This window comes from Prionailurus bengalensis, chromosome E2, assembly GCF_016509475.1.
Source record: "Prionailurus bengalensis isolate Pbe53 chromosome E2, Fcat_Pben_1.1_paternal_pri, whole genome shotgun sequence".
Classification (NCBI taxonomy): Eukaryota; Metazoa; Chordata; class Mammalia; order Carnivora; family Felidae; genus Prionailurus; species Prionailurus bengalensis.
The window spans coordinates 25,345,417-25,371,967 of NC_057352.1; the positions used below are offsets into that span (position 1 = coordinate 25,345,417).

A 26,551-nucleotide genomic window follows, 5' to 3' on the forward strand; every position below is an offset into this window, starting at 1 on the left:
ACAGTTAACGTTTTGCATAGATCTCTGTTCAAGTGTTCTAGAAATGAAATTGCTGAGTGAAAGTGTGGGCATGACCACAATGGATACATATCCATCAAAAGTGGAAGAATGCCTTTTACCCCACAAGCACACCAACCTGACAGTTATAAAAGTGGGTCCTATTTTTTACAGTTTCTCTGCCCAGCAGTTTCCAATCACTCTTTATTCATTCAAATGGAAAGTCCATTAGAAATAGTCCATAGCAGCACAGTTGCAATCTAAAAAATTTTTGAGCTAAGTACATATCAGCAAAATAGAGGACCAAAAATATCCAAAAAATTAAAGCTTTAAAAGCTCCCTCAAATTTCAGATAAGGTAGGCTAAAATCACCTCAACTTACATTTGTGTGGGCTTCACCTAAACAAAGCCCTGAAGGAGACTCTAGGTAAAGAATAACAGCATACAGGGAGAAAAAATTAAAATTTGACAGGCAAAGGATTCTATATCTACCCCATCCGATATAGAAGCCACTAACAACAACATGTGGCTATTAAGCACTTAAAATATGGCTAATGCAACTATAGGACTGAATTTCTATCTTTATTTAATTTAAATTAAATGTAAAAGTGGATATCTACTAGAAAACATTTAAGGTGTTTTGAACAACTTGAGTATCTGATTATATTTTTCCACAGTAAGTTTCATGAAATCTAAATCCAAACTAAGCATATCTGATGAAAATCTAGTATCTGAATTGAAATGTATTTTAAGTGTAAAATACACTCCAGATTTTGGGGATTCTGTGTGAGAAAAAGAATAGAAAATACCTCATTAATAGTTTTTTATGTTGATTATAAATTGAAATAGTATTTTTGACTTACTGTGTTAAATTATTAAAATTAATTTCACCAGGTTTTTTTGGAGGAGCTATTCAAAATTTTAAAATTATGTATATGGCTCATATATTTCTGACAGTGCTACTCTAGATCAAGGTAACTACATTTATCTCTGGGAAGAAGATTCATAGCACCAAGAGTCTGAAGTCCCAAAGAAGGTAAGACTCACCGTACCTGACAGAACTGTAAGATAACCTCTGTGGCTCCTTCTGGAGGCTGCCCTCATAAAACCTTTCCACAGAATAACTCTTGATTTAAAATAAGGTATTTTACCAAATCACTGTATTCTCCTACAAAAGGGAGGTTTCCAGCAGCCATCTCTTCTGATGTTCATTCACTAGGCCAGCTTGGCAGGCCTAGATACGCTGGTACTGAAAATCTTAGTTCCTGACAAGAGTTAGCCTTCCAAGGAAAGTTACAATTTGAGAACTGCAGCAGCAGGTTTCACCTCACCTCTTTCTGCCTCCCTCCCCACACCCGTTTCCTCTGCCAAAAACTGGTAAAGGGGGGTTCTTCATTTGGACAAAAATCCTGAAAGCCTATGAAACTGTTGAATGGCTAATTAAAAATTAAAGTAAGTACTCCTGGGGCTCTTGAGTGGCTCAGTCAGTTGAGCCTACAACTCTTGATTTCAGCTCAGGTCATGATCATAGGGTCACGGGATTGAGCCCCGCATCAGGCTCCACACTGAGCATGGAGCCTGCCTGAGATTCCTTCCATCCCTCCCTCTGCCCCTCTCCTGTGCTTGTGCTCTCTCTCTTTCAAAAATTAAAAAATAAAAATAAATAAATAAAAGTAACTACTCCTATTAAAACTGCTGACCCAAGGGGCACTTGGATGGCTCAGTCATTTGCACATCTGACTCTTGGTTTGGCTCAAATCATGATCTCACGGTTCATGAATTCAAGCCCTGCGTAGGGCTCTGTGCTGGTGGCATGGAGCCTGCTTGGGATTCTCTCGCTCTCTTTCTGCCCCTCCAAGCACACACTCTCTCTCTCTCTCTCTCAAAATAAATACATAAACTTAAAAAAAAAAAAAAACAGAAAACTTCTGACTTGAGTTCATGGGAATAGCACAAAAATCAGGTTATAAGCGAGGAAATTAAAAGCATTCTTTACTTTCAAATAATAAAGTACTTCTTGTTAATCATTTTATAAGTTAGTTAAATGACAACATTAAAAGTGGTATATCCATAAAGCAGTAGAACAGCAGTTTATTGTCTCATGATGTATCATTCTGTGTTTCTCTCAGAAGACTGAAAATCATTTTACACTCTTATATCTCTTTTACATGTTGCATATCAGTATCCAGACTTCCTAGACCATAAATCTGAGGAAGGGAGGTCAGAAGTGAGACTACCAGTGCCAGAATAGGACCACTTAGGAGACGGTGGAGATGTGTATGGATTTAAAAAGCACATTCAAAATGATCATTGTTCTGATTTAGCCATGACAGGTGATATGGTGTATTTTGAAGTTTCAAAGAATATTAAAGGATGCATGGTTTGTTTCCCAAAACGGAGCACAAGTTAAAACAAATTTGAGGATCACTACCCCTAAATCTACATTGCTTTCCACAAGAACAGGGTAGTACAATAAAATGTCAGCTCACACTTGAGCAAATCAAAATTCTAGGAATTCTTTGTACTGGAGGAGATAACGCTGCATAACATACCTCTGTGTAACAGTCTACTGAGTTCTCTAATCAGAGTAAGCTTAGACTTTAAATTTGACATATACAAAGTAGAAGCTTTCCTACCTACCTAAAGCATGCCTATACTTATCATCAAAAGTAGGTGTACTTGAGAAGTAAACACAGCATTTCAACTTAGTATGATCTTACAAGGCAGAAAAAAAAAAGGTCGGGTCACTTTCCTTACAGCCACTTTTCACCCACAAGGAAGGCAACAGCCATAACCTTTCTTTACAAAAAAGATGAAATCAGTATCATTACAAGACTGGATTATTAAAAATCTTGAGTCATCACTTCACCACCAGTCCATAACTTCTGGGCCCATGGGAGCAGCCGAGTTGAGAATTAGGGACAAGTTGGAAATTTCCTTAGCCTGTTGGCAGCAGTCACCACGTAGAAATGTTTCTTGGTGTTAGAGAGGGGGAAAAAAGGATAAAAAGTATATTTTTAGACTAATTGTTTTAAGAAGAAATAAAAGGACTTAAGCAAGTTTAGCCACTTGGGTTTGTTCAAAACTGAGAATCTAATGGGGAAAACAAGTTTGTGGCAAAATTCCAGTAGAACAGCCCCATGACTCTGGAGCATTTGGGAGCAAGTTATGAAGTGAGAAAATATACCCTCTTCTTGTGAAAAATGGAGCCCACTGGAATGGGACTTTTCAAATTGTGATTCAAAATCCACCAGTGAACTGGAGAGTGTGATGCTAAGTGAAATAAGCCATACAGAGAAAGACAGATACCATATGTTTTCACTCTTATGTGGATCCTGAGAAACTTAACAGAAACCCGTGGGGGAGGGGAAGGAAAAAAAAAAAAAAGAGGTTAGAGTGGGAGAGAGCCAAAGCATAAGAGACACTTAAAAACTGAGAACAAACTGAGGGTTGATGGGTGGGAGGGAGGGGAGGGGAGGTGATGGGCATTGAAGAGGACATCTTTTGGGATGAGCACTGGGTGTTGTATGGAAATCAATTTGACAATAAATTTAATATATTTAAAAAAAAAATCCACCAGTGGGTCATGAAGTCAAATTGGTGGTTTATGACCAGCACTTTTTTTAATGAAACCAAATACCATAGAACAGAAAATATCAGAGTGTATTTCACTCTGTTTAGCAAAGGCTGGGATGTTTTTGTTTCATATGTGTATGTATGTATACATATTTTTATATACTGGCTCTCTAGGTAAAGGCTTTTATTTTTGTTTTTTAGTGAGGATCTGAGTTGATAACAAAATGTTGGAAAGCCACTTTTCCTGGAAAGCAATTTTTCTTTTTATATCCATGATACCAAAGGGTTCTGTTGTAAACAAAATTATGAAGCTTTTAAAACCTAATAGGGCTTTCCCAGCCCCTCTTTCTGAAATGTGGAGGAGTCACATCTCAAGCTTCAGGCAGTAAGTTCCAAGCACTTCCCTACTACTGTTACTGAGAACATATGCTCAAACTTTATTCTGTCCTTTCAATTGTCCATATAAGTATGAACTAAATGCCACCTTTATACCAGTTAGTTTTGGTCTGTGGCATTCTTTAATCAAGATCACAGGTTTTGATATAAGAGACTTTTTTTTTCCCTCCCAAATAATCTATTTAGAATGAAAATGTAAGTTAAAACTTAGCAACATTTCTTTCAAAGGACACATTAAAAAGACAAATGCTACCTTAAAAAAACAAACAAAACAGATACCTTCCATTTCCTCTGAGCCATGTATTTCTGCAGTAATAATTGGGATTTGAGACAAACTTTGGATTTTGAAGCTTTGGCAGGCAAATTATTCAACCACTCATGTTTCAGGCACTGCGTGGCACTCATTCTGCAACTGTGAAATCAAACAGAGGTTGAAACTTTTAGTTAGGGTTGCCTTTTCTGGTTTTCCAGAAATTGGTTCAGCTGGGTAGGAAGTGTTAATCAGTGAATCGATTAATCATTCAAGCAGATTCATGCCACAAACTAAAAAGGAACTCCTTATGTCTAAAATTCCCTTCCTTAAAAGTAAAAGAAAGTCATCAACAAAAATGTTCCCTGCTTTCTACAGAGGGAATGTATCACAGTAATTAATCACCTCCTCCAGAAAGAGCTGGGAAATTGAGGCAGGAAGTAGGAAGGCCAGGTGGGCCTGCAATTGCTCTTAAGAAGAAAAAGAGCATAACTCTTGAAAGAAGCTTGTCTCTCCTTCCAGAGAATGATGTCCTTTTTGTTCATTTGAATTAGAAATATTTTACCACTCATAACTTTTCACAATCAGAAGAAGAAAATAGTAAAGGCCAGGGAACTATGGGCTGTCTCAGAGCTCAGACTCTTGGGCCTCACCCTGGGTCATTTGCCATTATTTCTTTATGTCTGAGTCTCTGAGTATCAGAAAACTCCATGGTTCAACCCATGACTTTGATATGCCTGCTGAAAACTAAGTAGGTCTTCATTATCAACAAATGAGGTTTTCTGGCTCTTATTCTGGGGAATAACATCTGCATATCTCAACCTTTTTTCAACATTAATCTATTAAAGTGATTACTTGATAACTTACCAAGGACTAATTTATATATGTGGTCCTTTCTAAAACTCTATCTAGATTTTATGCTCCTGTTGTTTATTTTTTTTATTTCCTTCATCTCTTTCCCTGTTACCTTTTTTGTTCCAAAGCCATAGCAGACTAAGAAATCTTGGACAGAACTGGTCCAGAGAAAGCACAGCACCAGCCTGATCTTCACAGCACCCAGATGGATGGTCACCATCAGAATGGTTTCTGAATGACAAGCAATTAACAGTACCTCTTCTCTTTGACCAGCAGGCGGGAAACAAAGTCCTTGGCCTCTTCTGACAGCCCTTCAAAGGTGTCAGCGTCAAACTCCCAGCTACAGTTCACAATGAAATTCATGGTCTCTGCATCTGTTTCCCCTAGAAATGGGGATAAACCACTGAGTCTACAGAGGAGAAAAAGGACTGTCAGTATGTAGAAGCCATATCTGCCAAAATGCAATGACGGGATAGAGGTCTTACAAGGTACAAGCAGCTCTAACCAGAATTCAAAAGAAAAGTACCCCTATTACTTCTCAACAGGAGATAGTCCAGTGTGTTCTATTAGGGGAGGAAGTGGCAGGACTAAAAATTTAGAGGCATGAAGAGTGTTTGAATAAATCCTCCGTCATGCTTACCTATTTTCCCCTTAGCCTGAAGTCTAAGAATAAATTGAGACCCAATCCAATATGTCCATTTATGAAATACATGTTAACTTAATTTAAAAATATCCTAATATGTCTCTGATACAGCCTGGCTCATTTAAATATTACTCCAGGCCTCAGGGGCAAAGGAAAACTGGCTTCATTAGGTCCCTCTAGAGTGAGGGTAGAGAGATAGGACACTCTGGCTGGCCTCGGGCCTCAGACTTCCCCCACCTGGTGAGGTACACACATACAAAGTGTGGGGTCACAAGGTAGCAATTATGCCATAATGACAAATCTGGGAGCAAAGCATGACTTGATTGGACCTCAGAGGAGATAACCAAGGGAATTCACAGAGAGACAAGGATGCTTAGTCTGTGTACATATCTCCTCTCAGTCCATGCTAACTCTGCTTCCTCAGTCCATAGATAACAGGAAGCACAGGACAGGAGGGACAAGTTAGATGATACATCAGACAGTGTTCTGCCCTGTCCATCTCCTCTCCTTACCGCTCTGGTGCACTCCAGCCCCACTTGTACTATAGCACATGCATTTCCTTGCTGGAGAGATTCTTCTCTGGTGGGAGCTGCTTTATCCACCCAGAAGTTTCAAGGAACCAATGCTCTCAGGACCAGCTCACAAGCAATAACTGGTAAGAGTTGGTGTATAAACACCCTTACACCCCCCCCCCCAGAATAACTGTGAGGGGCTGTTCCATGATGGATCCCAGACTTCCCCGACAGTATTCAACTCCAGTTGCCTAGAGTGGTAAGTGCTCAATAACACATGCTTTACTGGTGTCTTCTCCCATCTCACTCCCTTAGTCCTCTGTTGGCATTTCCTGGGAACAGCTCTCAAATAAATGACTCCACACTCAAATTTTCTCTGCTTCTAAGGATCCCAAACTAAAACAGATGGCCCCTATTCTCACTAGGAGCCAGGCTCCTGGGCACTCACAGCATGTAGGTAATGACCCCCACACTCCACATGTCTGTAGGGAAGGACACAAATTCATAGTTGACGACTTCTGGGGCCAGGAACTCTGGAGTGCCGAAGTTCACCTTAAGCTTCTCCCGAGGCTTGTACCTGGGGACAACAGGATGCAGAGGACCATGGGAGTGAGCCCTGAGAGAATTCCTGGGACTAATTCCTGGTCAGAGCTAGACATTCCCAACCCTTCCTGTCTGCCATGTTGTCTGGACCTCACATCCCACCACGTGTGGTTTTCTGGATAATCATCATACTCCCAGGCCCCAACTTTAGACTTTCCTAAGTCACTAGGGAGAATCAGAAAACCATAGTCCTCTTCCTCCTAGCAGTTACAATGTCAAAAGGAGAGAAGATCAGTGTATCTTATTTGGCATGCAACCACATGAGCAAACACAAACAAATTGGATAGCAGCTCTCTGTGGAGGTCCACTCTGGTAGTGTGACCATTATTGTTGGAGAGATGACAGTAAGAATTAGAAAAAGCAAATATGTTCAATATCACAAATCATCAGGAAAATGCAAATCAAAACCACAATGAGACACCACTGCACATCATTGCTACTATAAAACAACCAAACAAACAAAAGATCAGAAAATAGCAAGAGTTGGCTAGGGTGTGGGGAAGTTAGAACCCTTGCTGGTGGGAATGTAAAATAGTGCAGTTGCTATGGAGAACAGTATGGCAGTTCCTCAAAAAATTAAAAGTAGAACTACCATATGATCCAGCAATCTCGCTTCTGGGTATATATCCAAAAAAATTGAAAGCAGAATCATGAGGAGATATTTATATACCTGTGTTCATAGCAGCATTATTCACAATAGCCAAATGGAGGAAGTAACCCAAGTAAGTGTCTATCAATGGATGACTGCATAAGTAAAATATGGTAGATAAAAATACATAATAATAATGTGGTAGGTAATAATATAGTGGAATATTATTCAGTCTTAAAATATAAGGCTATTCTGACACATGCTACAAATGGGTGAACCTCCAGGACATTATGCTAAGTGAAAGAAGTCATTTGCAAAAAAACCAAATACTATATAGTTCCACTTAGGTATGGTACCAAAAGTGGTCAAATTCAGAGACAGAGGACTTTTTAATTAATGGTGTGTTTTGACAACTGTTTACAGGTTCCTTGTCATGAGCTGCTGTGAGTTAGGTCCAGAATATCATGTACCACCCCCCACCACTGGTGATTCACACCAGTGTGGTTGAGAATAAATGATTGTTTTAAGCCTCTGCAGTTTTGAATCATTTGTTAAACAGCAGTACTGTGGCAGTAACTAAGCCTAAATGTCAAAATATCCACCAAGACCCCCTCTCCAAATTCCTAGCATAAGGCCCTCTGTGACCATAGGGTCACCTATGAGGTTGTAGCGTCACAAGGTTCGGGGTGGGCATCTTCTTTCCCTGCCAAAATATCTGATGAAATAGGCTTGGATTCCAATCTGAGCACTGGAGCAACATTCTGGAGACCAAGAGTAAACTTCCCATCCTGTCCCTATCCTTGACCCTTGACATGAACCTACTTAGACCCACCGATGGCTCTCACTGCCCAACCTGGGGTAATGTTGGTCCTTCTTGCTGGATGTCACAGCCTCTGAACATCCGTATGTGCCCCCTACATGACCATAACCCCACTGACAATCTCAGTACCTTCTAATAGCTCCACCCAGAAATACAACTTTACTTTCTATGGTTTGTATTACAGGAAAAAATTGGCTTTTCCTCCCTCTTTATAAACATTTAATTCCTGTGACATATAAAATATGCTCAACCTGCACATTCCCTCACAGATTGTTCCTGCTTCCGAGGAAGCAGGCCAATTTGGCAAAACCCAATTTGCCAAATGATCCTTTCGCCCAATGGCCAGTTTGCTGGACTGTTGAGGATGTTTTTGATGTTTTCCTTTTGCCTACAGCCAGAGCCTGTGACTCTGTCAGCACAGCTCTGCTGAGTGCGGTTTCCTGAGTACCACGTGTTCCAGACACCTGCACTTCCCCAGTGCCCAGCAGTTTTATGTGGGTGGCCTTCTCTTAAATGTGGCTCTGCATGTTTATTTTCTTGAACTTGCTCTCTGCCTCTGGTTCATCAGCAAAAATTATTGTCATCAATGCCTTTGACTATGTTAATGAATTTATCAGACAGTTTGGGATGGATGACTCAGATTTTGACTAACTGATGTTTGGTGAGTTGACCTACAGCCTTTTTCACCTCTCCAGCAGGCAACACTCAGTGGCCTATAGTATAATGTTCCAGCTTCTTAGCCATGACATTCAGGACTCCCTATTAATGCCCTCATCTTCACTGTATCTCCCTCCCCCATCCCCACCCCAGCTCCTACCTTCCCTGAGAAAGCCTGCACATGTGCAGTGTACATCCTATACTGACACCACCCCAGCCCCTCACCCTCCCATCCCCCCACCACCACCCTCACCCTCACCCCCAGCAGTGTTGTGCTGGAGCCACTTCTCATGGGTGCATGAGAGTCAATTGTGTACATCTCCTCCCAACTCTGTATTCAGTGATGTCATGTCAGTAGTTTGAAGTCAGCCAAAATTAGCAAAGGTTACAAATCAAACCCCATCCCCATCCCGCCCGCCCCTACAACTGATTGTTAAACATTTACCAGTATCCTACCGCCCACAGATAACAACACCTTGTCCATCGCTCCTTTTTAGCTGCTCAGAGAAGACTTCCCAGAACACAGGAGCCTCAGCTGGTTAATTTTTGCTCTGAATTCACAGTTTGTCACTGTAAATACTCATTTGGCAATTGGACATCTGGCATTTGTGAGGATACTACATACACATCTGGGAGGGTGTACATTCCTGATGAAGACAATATTACCTGAAGGGGGTGAACACCGATTCTTGGAAGGGCAAAAAGTCTTAGCTATTACAATAGTGTCTGGCTTTCCAAAGGGCCACAGAACATAAAAAGATACAAAGTACAATTGTAGCATTAAATTTCATGAGGAGGGGCCTGGCGATTAGGAGAGAAATGTCTAAAAAGTCTCTTTGGAAGCCAGGCAGTGATAATAAAAAATAGATTCAGAGACATTGCTCTAGTGTATAAGACACACAAGTGTATAGGATGCATCCCAACTTTATAAGACATTATTTGCAAAAATATTAAACAATTATTTACATTATGAATTGAATGTGATTTTGAAGCATTTGGGTTGGGGGATTTGGCACTGTTCATGAAAAGCAGTACTGTACATTTGGTACAGTAGGATGATATGAACTTCCCTCTGCTGTTACTCTCATGACATTATCTGTGGCCTCCCATCCATCATGGGGGCACTGAAAATGCATCTTTGACCCCTGCAAAGAGGTAAATTTACCACTTGACCCAGGAAGATTGCCACTATGGTTTTGAATGCTACTTGTGGGAGGCAGGTCTGGACATCAGAGGCTGAGCTCAGGCAAGTGGCTGTCTCCACTGGGACAAGGTTTTGCTTTCTTCCCCTTGTGGATGGAGCAGAAGATACCATTAGGCCTATAAAATGGCAAAAACAACTTCTTTGTGGAAAATGACCATCAGGGTGAGAGAAAGTTTAAAGAGTTTAAATTTAAAGAAAATTCAGCTGTGGTGTGAAGACCTACCTAGAAAATATGTGATTCCCAGAGAAATGTCATTCTTGGTGGAAATAGAATTCTGGAGGAGTCTTGGAGGATGGGCATACAACTGTTGCCATGTTTGTAGACTATGGATACTTGAAGGTTTGGGGGACATTCCCTCCCCAATATGAAGGGTCTGTTACTACCATTGCTAAAAACCTGCACCATTAGGTGTGCGTGCCAGGGAGCAGAACCCTGCAGAGGCACGGCATTCATCATACATTGGTCTGGACAGGTTTGTAAAACTATGGACATACTGTCCTTCACCAGGCTTTGGGCATTTTAAGGGACTTCAAGATATTTTTTAAATTATATATGATGTTTATGTACTCAAACTTGAGAACCTAACCACCTTCATAGGATGGGTCTGCACTCTCTGTGTATTATTTCATTTAACCTTCCTAACTGCCCGTGTCAGCAAGTATTTCATGTTATCATCACTTTACCAAGATTTAACCAGTCTTGAGTGGCCCCAAACCACATACCCCAACATCACCCTACACTGTTACATATGCACCTTCCTATTTAAACCACTCACTTCCTGACAGGGAAGGTGCTAGATCCCTCACATAGCTCAGCACACCTTGGCCCCAGGCCTGGGGGATGAATAGAACTGATCTGAGGACAGCCACCCAGTGGCACTCCTTGAACCGTCCCACCCTCTCTGCTCACACTGGGGTTTGAAGTATAATCAATCCCACAGCCTTTTAAGGAGAAGCAGAGTCATGCAAAGTCTGCATGAAGCCACCCCTGGGGTAGTAACAAGGCCTATCTGTACAACTGAAGGCCACCAGCCTCTCAGTGAAAAAGTTTTCTGTGTCAGTCCCAAAACTCAAAAATTATCTGAACTGTAACCACATCCAAGAGAGCCACAAGCAGTTCCCAAGGAGTTCTGTCAAAGTGTCAAACCACAACCCCCTTACCTTCTGGCCAGCCCAAAGTCAATGATCTTAATTTGATGTCCTGTCTGATTGACACACAGTATGTTCTCTGGCTGGAAAAGAAACAGATGTCTGCTTAGCTCAGCCAAGAGCTAAGAAGGTGTCAACTCCCATGCTTATGTCAACAGACCTCAGTTTCCCAGCCTCCAAGACAATAAATGGCCTAGGGCAGCCCTACAGGGATATATAGATCATGAAAACAAAGTGGGCTGGTGTGAGACGCTAAAGAACTGTGTAGACTGTGGAGAACTGGTGGCCTCCTGCCCTGTGAAAAGCAGCTCCAGCCACCAGTCACAATGAAGGAACGCAGGCCCAGTTGCCAAACTTCCCCAGTCCTCAAGAGAAGCCAGAATACATATTTTTATGTGAAAAATCCATGCTTTTAAATACTGGCAACTCAAATTTAAACATATACCCAAGTGCAGGTGTCAAACAGAACACTTCTGTGGTGCAGACTTGACCCATAAGCTGCTTGTGTTGAGACTGTTGGATCAGGGTCATGGTTTCAAAGCCTAGCTGCACATTATAATTATCAGAGGATCCCTCAAAAGTCCCAGTGTCCAGGCCCCAACCCCGACCAATTACATCAGAATCTCAGGGGTCAGAACCAAAGCTTCAGAATTCCAGTCAAGGAGATCAGAGCTCCTCAATGTCAGTCAGTCTGCCATGTTATGGTGACAGCTGTGACCCACAGGGTAGAGATGGTGGTCTTGGGATGCTTCTCCTCTTAAGTCCTTCAGATCAGCTCTGAGGCCTGGAACGATGCTTGCTGCTTATGCAAAACAAATTTGGATACGGGTAGGGTGGTGTACACATATAGGGTGTACAGTAGAAATGCCCTGGAGACCCAAGGCCCAGTGCCTGAGGCCAAGGGGTCTTTTATCTGGGTCTGTGGCTTTAGGTGAGTCCATTCCCATTCCTGAAACCTCAGTGTCTCCATCAATAAAATGGGAATAATAACCACTTCCTGCTTTCCTCCTGGGAAGGTATGAGGATTGAACCACATAATATGCATGAAAACACTGTACAGATTCCAAAGCAAATGTCAGGTACTATTTCTCTCAACAGAAGATTTTATTGGTGCAATGGAATTAGGCAATGAATGCCTCAGATAGGAGCAGGAGATTTAAAGTCTCCATGTCTTCTTTGTGAGGTCTGGAAAAACACTGTCCGATAGAAATATAATGTGAGCTACATACATAATTTAAAATTTTTCCAGCAGCCACATTAAAAAATTAAAATTAAATAAGTGAACTTAATATTTATAGCAGCATTATTGGAGTATAAATAATAAATATAAATAATAATGATGATATAAAATTCACCATTTTTAAAGTGTAAAATCCCCTGGGTTTTAGTACATTCACAGAGTTATGTAATAATCCTTACTATCCAACTTTAGAATATTTTTATCACATCAAAAAAAAAACAACCTCATACCCATCTGCAGTCACTCTCCATCTCCCTCACCCCTAAATCTTGGCAAGAACTAACATGTTTTCTGTCTCTGTGGCTTTGCCTATTCTGGACATTTCATATAAATGACCATACAAATGCTGGCCTTTTACATCTGTCTTCTTTCACTCAGCATAATGTCCTCAAGGTTCATCCATGTTGTAGTATGTATCAGTACCTCATTCTTTTTCATAGCTGAATAATATTCCATTGTATGGATGTACCATATTTGTGTATCTATTCATCTGTTAGTGAATATTCAAGCTGTTTTCACTTTGGAACTATAATGCATAATGCTGCTAAGAACACTTATGTACAAGTTTTGGTGTCAACTTATGTTTTCAGTTCTCTTGAATACATACCTAGAGTTAAAATGACTAGATCATATGGTGATGCTACATTTAACATTTTAAAAACTGCCGAAACGTTTTCTAAAGTGGATGCACAATTTTACAATCTTACCAGCAATGTATGAGAGTTCTAATTTCTCCACATCATAGCCAACACTTCTTATTGTCTGTCACTTTTTTTTTTTATTTTAGCTGGTCTAATGAATATAACATAGTATCTCACTGCAATTTTGATTTGTGTTTCTCTAGTGACTGATGATGTTGAGAACTTGTCATGTGCTTATTGCCCATTTGCATATCTTTATTGGATAAATGTCTGTTCAAATCCTGTGCCCATTTTAATTTGTCTTTTAATTATTGGTGTGTAAGAGTTCTTTATATATTATAGATATAAGTCCCTTATCAAATCTATTGTTTGGAAATATTTCTCTCATTGTGTGGGCTGTCATTTCACTTTCATGATATCATTTGGAGCATAAAGGTTTTTAATTTTGATAAAGTCTAATTTATCTTTCTTTTCTAGCTTTTTCTTTTGAGTCATATCTAAGAAATCATCACCTAATAATCTGAGGTCACAAAGATTTACTCTTAGGTGTTCTAAGAATTTTATAAGTTTAGGTCTTACATTTAAGTCTACAATCTATTTTGAGTTAGTTTTTGTTTACAATATGAGTGTATTCTTTTGCATATGGATACCAAGCATGGGATCGTAGCACCATCTGTTGAAAAGATTATTCTTTCCCCATTGAATTGTCATGACACAGTTATCAAAAAATCAATTGACCAAATATATAAAGGTTTGGTTTTGAACTCTCAGTTGTATGCCATTGGGTTATCTATTCATCTTTATACACATAACTCATTGTTTTGATTTCTGTAGCTTAGCTGTAAATTTTGAAATTGGGAAATGTGTATCCTCCAGCTTGCTTTTCTTTTTCAAGATTGTTTTTGCTATTCTGCATTCCTTGAATTTCCATCTCAGTTTTAGGATCAGTTCATTGATTTCTGCAAAGAAGCCAGCTGCAATTTTGACAGAGATTGTGTTCAATCTATAGATCAATTTGGAGAGTATTGTCATCTTCACAATATTGTCTTTCAACCCATGACCATGGGATGTCTTTCATTTATTAGGTCTTCTTTAAATTCTTTTAATAATGTTCTGTGGTTTTAAGAAAATAAATCTTGCACTTCACCTGTTAAATTTATTCCTATTTTATTTGATTATATATTACAGTAGTCCCTCTTATTCATGGAGGATACATTCTAAGACCCCCCATGGATGCCTGAGACCACAGATAGTACCAAACCTTGTATATGCTATGTTCCTTCCTATATATACGTATCTATGATAAAACTTAACTTATAAATTAGGCACAGTAAGATAAAAACAACTAATAATAAAACAGAACAATTATAAAAATAATACTGGGGTGCCTGGGTGGCTCAGTCAGTTGAGCGTCTGACTTCGGCTCAGGTCATGATCTCGCAGTCTGTGAGTTCGAGCCCCACGTTGGACTCTGTGCTGACAGCTCAGAGCCTGGAGCCTGCTTCAGATTCTGGGTCTCCCTCTCTCTCTGCCCCTCCCCCGCTCATGCTCTGTCTCTCTCTCTCTGTCAAAAATAAATAAACATTTAAAAAATTTTAATTAAAAAAATAAAAAATAAATAAAAATGTACTGCTAATAAAAATTATGTGAATGTGCCCCCCCTCAAACTATCTTATTGCACTATACTCAGCCTTCTTCTTGGAATGAAGTGAGACGATAAAATGCCTATGTGATGACAAGAAGTGAGGTGAATGACATAGGCATTATGATGCAGTGTTAGGCAGCTATTGACCTTCTAACTGTATGTCAGAAGGAGGATCATCTGCTTCTGAACTGTGGTCAACCATAGGTGGCTGAAACCATGGGAAATGAAACCAGGGATAAGGGGAGGACTACTGTATTGTAAATGGAATCTTTTTCTTAATTTTATTTACAGATTATTGATTGCTAGTATATAGAAATACAATTGATATTTATACATTTGTCTTATATCCTTTAACTTTGCTGGACCTGTGTATTTGTTCTAATAGTTTCCCTCCACCCTTCTTAGGATTTTCTATACACAAGATCATGTCATCTGTGAATAGAGACAGTTTTGCTTCTGCCTTTCCAATCGGGATGCTTTCTACCTCTTTTCTTGCCTAATTGTCCTGGTAAGAACCTCAAGTACAATGTTTAATAGCAGCAGCAAGAACAGACATCCTTGTCTTGTACCTGATCTTAAGGGGAAAGCATTCAACCTTTTACCATTAAGTATAATATTAGCTGTGGGTTTTCCATAGATGGCCTTTATCAAGCTGAGAAAGTTCCCTTCTATACCTAGTTCATTCCGTGTTTTCATCATGAAAAGTTGTCTGGTTTTTGTTAAGTCTTTTTCTACAGAAATGATCATGCGGTTTTGTCCTATATTCTATTGATGTGGCATATTACATTGATTACTTTCATATGTTAAGCCAACCTTGCATTCTTAGGATAAATCAATCCCACTTTGTCATGTGTACAATCCTTTTTATATGTTGTTGTATTCAGTTTGCTAATATATTACTGAGGATTTTTGCATATATATTCATAAGGGATATTGGTCTATAGGTTTTTTTGTGTGTGTGATATCTTTGTCCAGTTTGGTTTCAAGATGAGACTGGCCTCATAAAATGAGTTAGGAAGTGTTCCTTTATCTTCTATTTTTTGGAAGAGTTTGTGAAGAACTGGTATTAATTCTTCTTTAAATTAGATCTTCTTTAGGGACACCTGGGTGGCTCAGTCTGTTAAGTGTCCTACTTCAGCTCAGGTCATGATCTCACAGTCTATGACTTCAAGCCCCTTGTCGGGCTCTGTGCTGATAGCCTAAAGCCTGCTTCAGATTCTGTTTCTCCCTCCCTCTCTGCCCTTCCCCTGCTTATACTCTCTCTCTCTCTCTCTCTCAAATAAACATTTAGAAAAACACACAAATTAAATCTTCTTTAAATTGGTAGAATTAAATTGGGCCTAGGCTCTTCTTTGTGGGTGATTTTTGATATTAATTCCATCTCTTTACTTGTTACAGGTTGATTCAGATTTTCTATTTTTTTCAGTTTTCAGTAGTTTGTGTCTTCCTAGGATTTGTTCCATTTTATCTAACTTGCTGGCATACAATTTTTGACATTATTGCTTTATAATCCTTCTTTCTTTCTACAGTTTTCATCACTACAGCTAGTAGTGATGTCCCTCTTTCAATCCTGATTTTAGTAATTTATTTTCTCCTTTTGTCTTGGCCAATATAGCTAAAGATTTAACAATTTATTGATCTTTTCAAAGAGTCAGCTCTTGGTTTCATTGATTTTCTCTATTGGTTTTTGTTTGTTTATTTACTTATTTAGAGAGAGAGAGAGCATGTAAGCAGGGGAGAAGCAGAAAGAGAAGGAGAGAGAGAATCCTAAGCAGGCTCCACCCTGTCAGCATGGAGCCCAATGCTGGGCTCTACCTCACTAACTTGAGATCAGGACCTGAGCCAAAATCAAGAGTTGGATGCTTAACTGATTGAGCCACCCAGGTGCCCCTGATTTTCTCCTTTGTTGTTTTTTTCTTTTTTTAATTTACATCCAAATTAGTTAGCATATAGTGCAACAATGATTTCAGGAGTAGATTCCTTAATGCCCCTTACCCATTTAGCTCACCCTGCCCCATCCCTTCTCTGTTGTTTATCTATTCTCTGTTTCATTCATTTCTGCTCTAATCTTTAGTATTTCCTTTCTTCTGCTTGCTTTGAGTGTAACTTGCCTTCTTTTTCTAGTTTCTTAAGGTAGGATGTTAAATTATTGATTTGAGATGATATCCATATTTGCAGCTACAAATTTCCTCCTGATTTAGATGCATCCTAGTATGTTCTAGTTCTAGTATGTTGTGTTCTCATTTTCATTCATCTTAAAATATTTTCTAAAACTCAACTTCAATAATATATTTTATTTAATGCAATATGTCCAATATTTCATCATTTTGATAGGTTATCAATATGAAAAATATTAATGAGATATTTTTCATTCTTTTTTCATATTAAGACTTAGAAATCTAATGTGTATTTTATATTTATAGCACATTTCAATTCAGATACTAAATTTTCATCAGAAATATTTTAGATGTATTTAGATTTCATGAATTAATTGTATTGAAATTTCATAAAATTTATAGGTGAAAAGGAAATTCACATAGTGAAGTCATCCCAAATATACTTAAAAGTTTACCAATAACTAAACTGACAGTTTTTAAATTTAAATAAATTAAAAATAATAAAATTTAAAATTCAGTTCCTCAGTCACACTAGCCACATTCCAAGTATTTAATAGCCACATGTGGGCTTATGGTTATTGTATGGGACAGCAGCTCTGGGGCTTTTTCTCCATGCTTTAATCCATGCAACACCTTTAAGAGGAAGATACTATTATTCCCCATTTTGCAACTGATCAGATTATGCAAGATCAATCAATATGATCAAGGAACTTAGGCAAGATCTTTTGGTCACGAAGGAACTGAACCAACACAAGCCCTACTCTTGCCTGGGAAATGGGCCTTTGCAATAATCAACTCCTGCTGCAGAGACACAGGGTTGCCCCAACGGCAGGTCTTTGACCCAGAACCACAGAGCTGAAGCCTGTGCTTCCCCCAACTGCCAACCTCACAGAGCAGCTAATCCAGAGGGCTTGGAATTAGCTATAGGGATCTGGGAAGCCAGAGGTCAATTCCCTACTATCGCTACCATTTTTCTAAGAAGTCCAACTTTACAGTCTGGTGTCAATCAGAAAAGATGGTCAGAAGAAGCAATGTGCACCCACAAAGTTCTGGCCAACCTACTTCCCACCTTCTGTGGGGAGCCACTGAAATTCCTGAAAGGAGTTGTTGAAAAACACCCTCCTGCTTGCCCAGAGAGTAGGAAACCACAGAAATGGCTGCCATGTATCAAGTGCTTACTACCAGCCAGGCATGACACTCCTAGGACGATCCTAGTAGACAAAAGAGAGTGTAACACATTCACTCACTGGAATATCACATGGCCCTTAAAGAGAATGAGAAAAGATGTCTATAATGTACTGTTAACTGAAAAAAAGGTAAGTTTAAAAACAGGATGTATATAGCATGATCACTTTTGTATATCATGCCACTTTTGTGTATCATGCCAAACTGCTAATAGAGAAGACCTCTTAGCATGGACACTGGATGGGAAGAACTTTTACTGTGTATTTTACACATTTCTATATTGTCTATATTTGTGACCACAGCATATGTTCCTATTTTAATTTTTTTAAAACTAATCTTAAATGTTTTTAAGTTTTTATTTAAATTCCAGTTAGGTAACATACAGTATAAGATTTCAGGTGTACAATTTAGTGATTCAGCACTTCCATACAACACCTGGTACTCATCACAAGTGCCCTCCTTAATCCCTATCCCCCATCTAACCCATCCCCCACTTCCCATCTGGTAACCATCATTTTCTTCTCTATCGCTAATGGTTTGTTTCTTGGTTTGCCTCTCTCTAAAGATATTTTTAAAGAAAAGAAGGTCACTGTATCATTTAATCTTCAAATAACACTTAAAGAGTTACAATTATCCACATTTTATAGTGGAAGAACTGAGGTTCAGAGAGGCAGCATGACTCATTTACTCCAGAGCTAGGAAATGGCAGAGAGCCAGGAATGGAAGCCAGGATGGTCTGTTGATAGAGTTCTTTAAGGTAAGAAAGCAGCAGAAGCTCAGGAACCCTGGAGGCCCACCCACCACATGCCCAGGTGGAGCCTGACCTTGAGGTCCAAGTGCAGGATATAGTGCTGATGGAGGTAATGCACACCCTCGCAGATCTGCTTGGTGAACAAGATCACATCCAGTTCAGTCAGCTGGTACTTCTCCTCTGTGATCCGGTCAAAGAGTTCACCTCCATCCACACTGCCAGGGCAAAGAGAGAGGTAGGCACTGGTCTAAGCAAGGCTCCCAGAGGACTTGTCCACTCATATCACCAAGGTTCAAAAGAGGCCAACCCACGTAAGCCCGAGGGTTATGATTAAGGAGGGATTAAGGAGGGCCACTGCCATCTGGGGTTTTCATGGAGATCTTTGTTCTGGCCCATTGCCAGCTCAGAGTGCAGGTGGTAAAAAGAAACTGATGGGCCAAAGGGAATCCTGGGGATTGTCTTCAATGTTGATGGTCCAGGCTCACTCTGGTGACTCTGTGCCAAGATTATAAACTTGTTTGGCTACAATGTTGTTTTTCACTCTTGGTAGAGACATGACATGACATGATATTACAAACCCTACCATAAGGAAAATAGCAACACAAACACAAAAATAAATGGCCTCTGAGGCCCTGGTCTCAGCTTCAGGGGTGGTTGGGAGTGGTGGGGACTGTGTCAAATGGGAGACTGGCGACCCTGTCTACAGAGTCAGCAAGTAGGAGCTCCAGCACACCAGTTCCAGCTGAAACGCAGGTCCAACATTACTAGATTGTTCACATTTGTAAGAAAAGCAAGATATCTGGGTTTTAATGTGAAATTTCCCAATTTCCAATTGTTAATGCTTAAATCAAAATTATTACAAATTGTGTACGCTAAACCAACATACATCTACAGATCAGTCAGGTTTACTGCTGGTTTATGACAAATGACTTTGTCCTCCATGCTGCATATTGGAGGTGATGATATTCCTTAGATGTCCCAGAGAGGGGAGGGGAAAGGGAGAGCTTTGCCTAGAACCACGGCTCCAAGCCCCAGCACTGAGTCTGGGCCCACAGAGAAGCCACTGCTCCACCTCCTGAGACACTCACTATTCCATGACGAGGGTGAAGCTGTTCTTGCTTTCAAAGGCATCATAGAGCTGGATCAGGTTCACGTGGCTGAGCTGGTTCATGATGTAGACCTCATTCTTCACATCCTCCTTGTGGAGTTGGATGGGAGAGGAGTTTCCAAGAAATGGGTCAGGAAGATGAGCCAGCTGTACCTCCCAAGACACATGCCCTTCCAAGGTGCATGCCCACCCTGTTTCCTCATTTCCTACTCTCACATCAGGTTTCCGACTCAGCACCCAAACCAGGTTCTTACAACAGACCCACCGTTCCACATATAGGAAACCTGAGGTCCAAGAAGGAAGCCTGGAAATCCAGAGGGACCCTGCTGTCCAAGGTATGAGGTGATGTGCTGGGCAGAGTGTGGGACTCATGGAAAAGAGGCAGGGAAGGTGGCAGGGTTCCTGATCAGCATGCAGGGGGGTGGGGAAGTGTAGGGCCAAGGGGCCAATAAGGAAGTATAGGAGCCCTGAACTTGGCCCAAGGCACCAGCTGGTCCAGGGCAGATGCCTCACCCGGTCCTTGGCACTCTTCACTTTGATGATCTTAGCTGCCAGTGAGAGGCCTGTGGACTTCTCTGTGCACCTGTGGACCTGGCCAAACCGGCCCCTGCAGAAACATGACACAGCAGACTGAGACCCCAACAGGCTCACTCCATACATGGTGGGCCATCCTGTACCCTGGACTTTCTGGTCCTGCCCTCTGTCCATAAACACCATGGGATTATCGTGCACCCCAGAGGTACTATAGTCATCACCCCAACACCACATTGGTTATCCTGAAACTTAGAGAAGACCTTCTTCATCCTCTCATAAAGCATCTATCTATACCCTGGGGACTACCTCCCTCATTCCACACCACTCAGATTGCCCTACCACCACTAGTATATGGTTCCCATGCCCATACTGTGTGGGCCTCCTGCACCCTATACTTCATCTCACACCATGTGGGCTCTTCTGCACTCTAGAGGTATTCTCTTCACCTACTCTCTGTGGACTATCCATTTCCTAGTACACTGTGTGGTATATATACCACTCCTGGCTTTGGCTCCTGGTCAACCCCTTCCTGAGAAGCATCCAACAGCATGCCATATAAGGTCTCCAAGTGTCTCTGCCCCCAAGCCTCTTGCTCCCACTCTCTCATCAAGGTGGAAGCCCACCTACCCTCCCAAGACGTCATGCTGGCACACTGTGTAAACTGCTGAGGTCGCGGTCTCCTTGACACTCACCACGCGGTGTTCAAAAGGGGCTGGTGGGGCTGGACTGTCATCTGTTTGGGAGACAACAGCTTGTGAGCCTCCTAAGTGGTTGGTTTAAGTGACAAGCCCTTCACTCTTCTCAAGGAACACCTCATTGGAGTCACCCACTCAGCAGAGGAGCAAGCTGAGTCTCAGAGATGTGAGGTACTAGCCCAAGGTCACACAGCAAGTCAGTGACAGATGGGATTCAAACCCAGGTCTCCCATCACCTACAACAGTGCTCTTTGAAAGATGGAGAAGTTATACCCAGTCTGTTCATTGAAGTTAAAAGGGGATCCACGGTGGATCAGTATAGTCAGCAGGAAACAGAAGGTGCACTTGAACGGGGTAATTGAGAGAATTTAATGACAGGACTATGTTTGAAGGTCCAGGCAGGGCTGCGGACATCAGTGACACTAGTGTGACAGGGAGGCAGCTGGAGACAAACACCCACCCTTCCTCTTCTTGCACCCTCTGATCTCCTGATAGGGCAAGTAGCCTGTGATGTAGCCTGTAGCAGGTGTGCTCAGAGGGGTTTGGTGGTATCTGGGGAATGGAGGGGGAAACAGGACACCAGCACTTGGAAAGATAAAAATGTCTGAGTGTTTTGAAAAATCTTGTCCTTCAGAGGTAATAGGAATCTAGAAGTGTTGCATGAAATAAAGCACAGGAATGAAGCAAAACAGCAAACACAATGACTGAAGCTGGTTTGTGCATTAAGGACTGTGGTGGGAAGTCAGCGGCCTGGGTTGAAATTTTGTCTGGATTTGTCATAGTTCACTCAGAGTGTTCCACCCACAGCTCTCATACCTCTGAAACCATACACCCGGTGCAGTGCAAACACAGCTTAGTTTGTCTTAGTAAAAATACTCTTTGCTCCCCAGAATAGAAGTTTGAATTTGTCTTGAGAGAATATTGCTTATTCTTTTTTTTGCATCTGCAAAGCAAACCGTGGGCCCTGGGCCACAAAGGTAATATATATGGGCTATTGTTGCTACAGCTGCTATTTTTCTGGGACCCTAGAAAAGCTGGGGTTCTGAGTGTGTGTCACAGGGATTCCAAATCTAGAATTTGGTCTGCAGTTTCTTTGCCGCACACTAAGTGTTCAGAGTGGCTGCAGAGCCATGAGGTTTGTACACATGGTTCCAGAGCCAGTCAGGGTTAGATCCTGGCTCTGTCAACACTGACTCTGGCCCTGAGCATGTTCCTTGACCTCTCTTGTATTTCCATTTATCCCCACTCAACAGGCCTGTGGGAGTAAATGCCTGCACAAATGCACGTGTCTTGGCACACAGAGAGCCCTGAGTTCACGTTGGCTTTATCACCATTCCAAGCCTCAGAAAAGATTCTGGAGACTCCGTTTGCTTTCAGCTGTGTTTCAAGAATTAAAGGAAGCCCTTGTCCACATTTGGACCAAGTCGTACAGGTGGAGAGGAAGCAACTAGAGATGTCACTATGACAGGGCAACTGCGGAGTCCAGAAGTGGCAAGGGGCCCCAGATGACCTGCAGCCCTTCCTCAGGGACTTCCAGAAATTCCAGGGCAGGAAACCAGCAAAGGGTGGCCTTTCTGCTGGCCTTCATGAGATGAGGGTTTACACCAAGGAGGGTAGGACCCTAATGCTGGAACAGTTGAGGGCATTTCAGTCACATGAACACAAGGATGTTTCCCACCCCTACTGGGATCCTCACTACACACTTCCATACCCCAGGATGAGAACTTACTCATTGGGCATGGTGGCCGATAATGGGTCCATTAGTTAATAGAAGTTCTTTTTAACAGGAGCCTTCTCTGGCTCAATCCAGAATGACACCAATGGTGAAGAGCTCAGGTGGGCTGGTGGCTTGGAGAAATCCACCCCGTTGAGCCACAGGGCTCCCCTACTGCTACAATCACTCCAAATCCAGCCTACTGCATCTCCAGCCCTTGCTCTTTAGCTCCAGCAGTTACTGGCAGGCTGTTCTAAGTCTTGGGCTCCCCCAGACCCACATTCTCTTGCCCTGAAAGCAGAAAGGTCCCCTGGGTGTAGGTCCCCCAAACCCACTTACCAGGCACACAGCAATGGACTCACCCAGAACCACGCTGCCAGCCTCAGCTCCCAGGGGGGTCTTCCTTCCTGCTTCAGCTCTGCCCATGCCTCTGGATGTGCAGTCCTTTCCAGGCTCAGGGTGTCCTGTCCCTGGGTCTTTGTCCTGCTGCCGGCCCAGGGATCCAGCATGGTCTCCCATGTTCCTCCTGGCCCCTCTTGGTCCCACGGTGGACTCAGCCCCAGGCCCCTGCTTCTCCTCTGCCTTTGCTCCCTCATCGCTGCTCTGCTTCCGCAGTGGGGAAATCTTTCCAGCTCCTTTTGGGATCTGTTTTTCTGACTTGGTCATAGGGGCCTGGGGGGTGGGCCCAGGTGGGTCCTGCTCACCTGGATAGGCAGCTGCTGGAGCCTCCTCAGGAGGTATGTGTCTGAGGCTCCCCCTCGTGTCACAAGCAGCTCCCCAGGGGTGTCTGTTTCCTGCACATGGATGGAGATCCTGGAGCAGAGATAAAATAAGGCCTTAAAACCAAGGACTTTTGAGTCACCACAGACCTGGGGTCAAATGCCTGCTGCTGCCACTCAATGATTACGGCCTGTTGGTCTCAGTTTTCTCATCCATAAAAAGGGTCCTTCAGGTTGTTAAGATAGTAAGGTATACTGTTTGAAACAAGCAGACCCCAACCCCAGCCTCTCCGGATACGCTGATTACCTCTGCACAGACAGGACACCTGGGAGAGGCTGGATTCAGTGAGATGGTACCATTTACTCTCAGAATTCCAGGGGATGAGTGTCTGAGGAAGACTGATGTAACCTGTGTTGGACAGTGAGCACCAGCTGCCTCTGAAGTCCTTGGAAACCTGCTTCTGCCCCAGGGGGACTGTGGCCTGGAGGCAGGAGACCTGGGCTCTTCCCACCCTCTCTAGGCCTCAGTTTCCCTTTCGGTTAAATGAAGAAAGGGTGAAGCAAGTCAAATATCACACTGGAAGCCCCAGGTCAGACATATTTTATTAAAATCAGGTAAATGCTCATAGAGACTGGACTTCTTATTTCTCTTGAACAAACGGTTCTGGCTGAGCTGGGCAGGTCCGCAGAGCTGAGATGCAGCTCCACTTCCTCACAGACCCTGCTGCACCCCGGCAATGCCACAGAGCCCACTTCATCCATTCTCATTGCCCAGACCTTGTGACATTTGGATTTGGGGGCCCAGATGGAGGTCAGGAAGGCCCTCTGAACCCTGACAATATTCAGAAGGAAGGACCCTGACCCTGGGAGCTATGACCCCGAGGGGTTCGGACCCTCCCTCTCAGAGTTGCCCCTGCTCTGATTGTTCTTCACAACTCACTGCCAGGGTGTATGTGTGTTGGGGTGGGGGTGAGGCAGTGAGGGTCTGGCATGGACTAAGTCTCAGGAGGGAGCCAGGCAGACTCCTTTCTGGTCTTAGCTCTGGACCATGTTGCTGGACAACTTTGGACAAGGCCAGTGCCAGTTCCTTCTTCTGTCAAACAGAGACATTGATACCTTGCAGAAGTGCTGAGTTTCCACAAAGTGGGGAAAGGTCCCAAAGTGAGACCCAAATGGTCCAGCTGATGTGGACAACAGGAAGATTGTTCCTCAAAAATTTAGAAAAAAAACCTACCAAATGACCCAGCAATCCCACTTCTTTAGTTCCAAACCCATGCTCATAGCAGCATTATTCACAACAGCCAAAGGTGGAAGCCACCCAGGTGTCCATCAATGGGTGAATGGATAAACAAAATGTGTAATATCCATACAGTGGAAAATTATTCAGCCTTAAAGAGGAAGGAAATCCTGTTGCATTCTACTACCTGGATAAACCTCAAGGACATTATGCTAAGTGAAATAAGCCAGGCACAAAAACTCTGCTTCCACTTATATAATTCCACTTATATGAGGTACCCCCAGTAGTCAAGTTCAGAGACAGAAAGTACAATGGTGGTTGCCAGTGGTTGCCAGGATCTAGGGTGGGGGTAGTAAGAATTGTTTGACGGTTGTAGAGTTTCAGATTTTCAAGATGAAAATGTTCTGGAGATGTGTGTCACAACAACCCAAATATACTTAATACCACTGAACTGCACATTTAAAAATGGTTAACTTAGTAAATGTTATGTTACATGTTTTTTTACCATAATGAAAAAACAAAGTGAGGCTTTTCCATAGCAGTCGAAAGCCCAGCCCCTCCCTGAGCTGCAGCAGGTCCTCTGACAGCAGTGCCTATTCCTAAATGCACTGATTCTGTGCAAGCCTGTCCACAGCCAGACTTAGGCAAAAAGTCCCTGCACCGTGGCCCTCGGGAGTGAATACGGGTTGGTGATGACAAGGTAGGGTGGGAAGGTGGCATCCAAGCCTGGCTCAGGCCTCATCTCAACTGAAGGACACAGAAAACTGCAGGAAGCCAGTTGCTGGAACAGTATCCAGGTGGTCAGGTGGCCAGCTGATAAGGCCACGAGTCACTGTTGTCCCACTTGGTCTTCATACCCAGCAGGGCATGGGATGCCCCAAATGCACTGACATGCATTCCCATGTCACTGAGTATCCAACGTTTTTCCTCCTCCTGCAAAGCACACCCAGGGCAGAGGGCAGGCATGACTAATCAATTACAGCACCATGTCCCCCCAACTGCAGCTAGGGCCTCAGGATCCTCTAGACAGGCAGCCACTGCCAATCAACCTACCTTCCCCCTAATGCAGAATCTTTTTGAGGACCCTAGCAAGTTCATGGCAAGTTCATCCCTATCCCTAGATTCCATATTTATAGCCCTGGCCAGGATCCAGGGATGCCTGCCAGGATTCCCTCCTTTTGGCCGGTTAAGGCTCTCATTTCCTTCCAGAACAAAGGCAGACAAACCATCTGGGCTTCCCTGCCAGTCACCACAGTACACAGACAGCAGCGCCCCTCCCTATGCCAGGCCCAGGGAAGGGATGGGGCTCTGTTACAGGTCAAGATGACCCAGGACAGGTGCAGGAGGGCACCAGGCCCCCTTGAGAAAAGACAGGTAAGCACAAGTACCCTTAAGCGGGCCAACCTGGGGGCCAAGATGTACTGTTCCCCAGGGCTGGGGAACACAGGGCTGGGGAGAGATTGGCAGTCATCAGGTTCTGGGTCTTCCTGCACTGTGTCTGCTGAGGGCTGGGGCTGGTCCTGAGGCTACCTCCTGAGGACACAATACCACCTTCAGGACCCCAAGCATAATTCTGAAAGCTACCTAGATTGATTCAGCCTATACCAACCTCTTTCTGAAAGCCCATCCTTTCCTCCCTACCTTAGTATTTGGGTCTTAATTAAATGCTGACCTGAGGAAAGTGCCTGGTGCAGTAGTTAGGAGATTTCTGGAG

The 26,551-nt window shown here is 42.6% G+C and overlaps 1 protein-coding gene across 1 annotated transcript in view; it reads right to left on the minus strand.

Annotated features, from left to right (window-relative positions):
- Window positions 1-2,062: 2,062 nt before the first annotated feature.
- Window positions 2,063-26,551, minus strand: part of MYLK3 (myosin light chain kinase 3) — a 33,423-nt gene continuing 8,934 nt past the window's right edge. Inside the window, 11 exon segments of the mRNA XM_043600799.1 lie at window positions 2,063-2,972; window positions 4,249-4,381; window positions 5,331-5,483; window positions 6,678-6,806; window positions 11,264-11,334; window positions 18,904-19,045; window positions 19,919-20,028; window positions 20,452-20,545; window positions 21,100-21,205; window positions 23,244-23,642; window positions 23,645-23,694. Of these exon segments, the coding sequence (XP_043456734.1) occupies window positions 2,913-2,972; window positions 4,249-4,381; window positions 5,331-5,483; window positions 6,678-6,806; window positions 11,264-11,334; window positions 18,904-19,045; window positions 19,919-20,028; window positions 20,452-20,545; window positions 21,100-21,205; window positions 23,244-23,642; window positions 23,645-23,694 (1,447 nt within the window). The 3' untranslated portion in view covers window positions 2,063-2,912.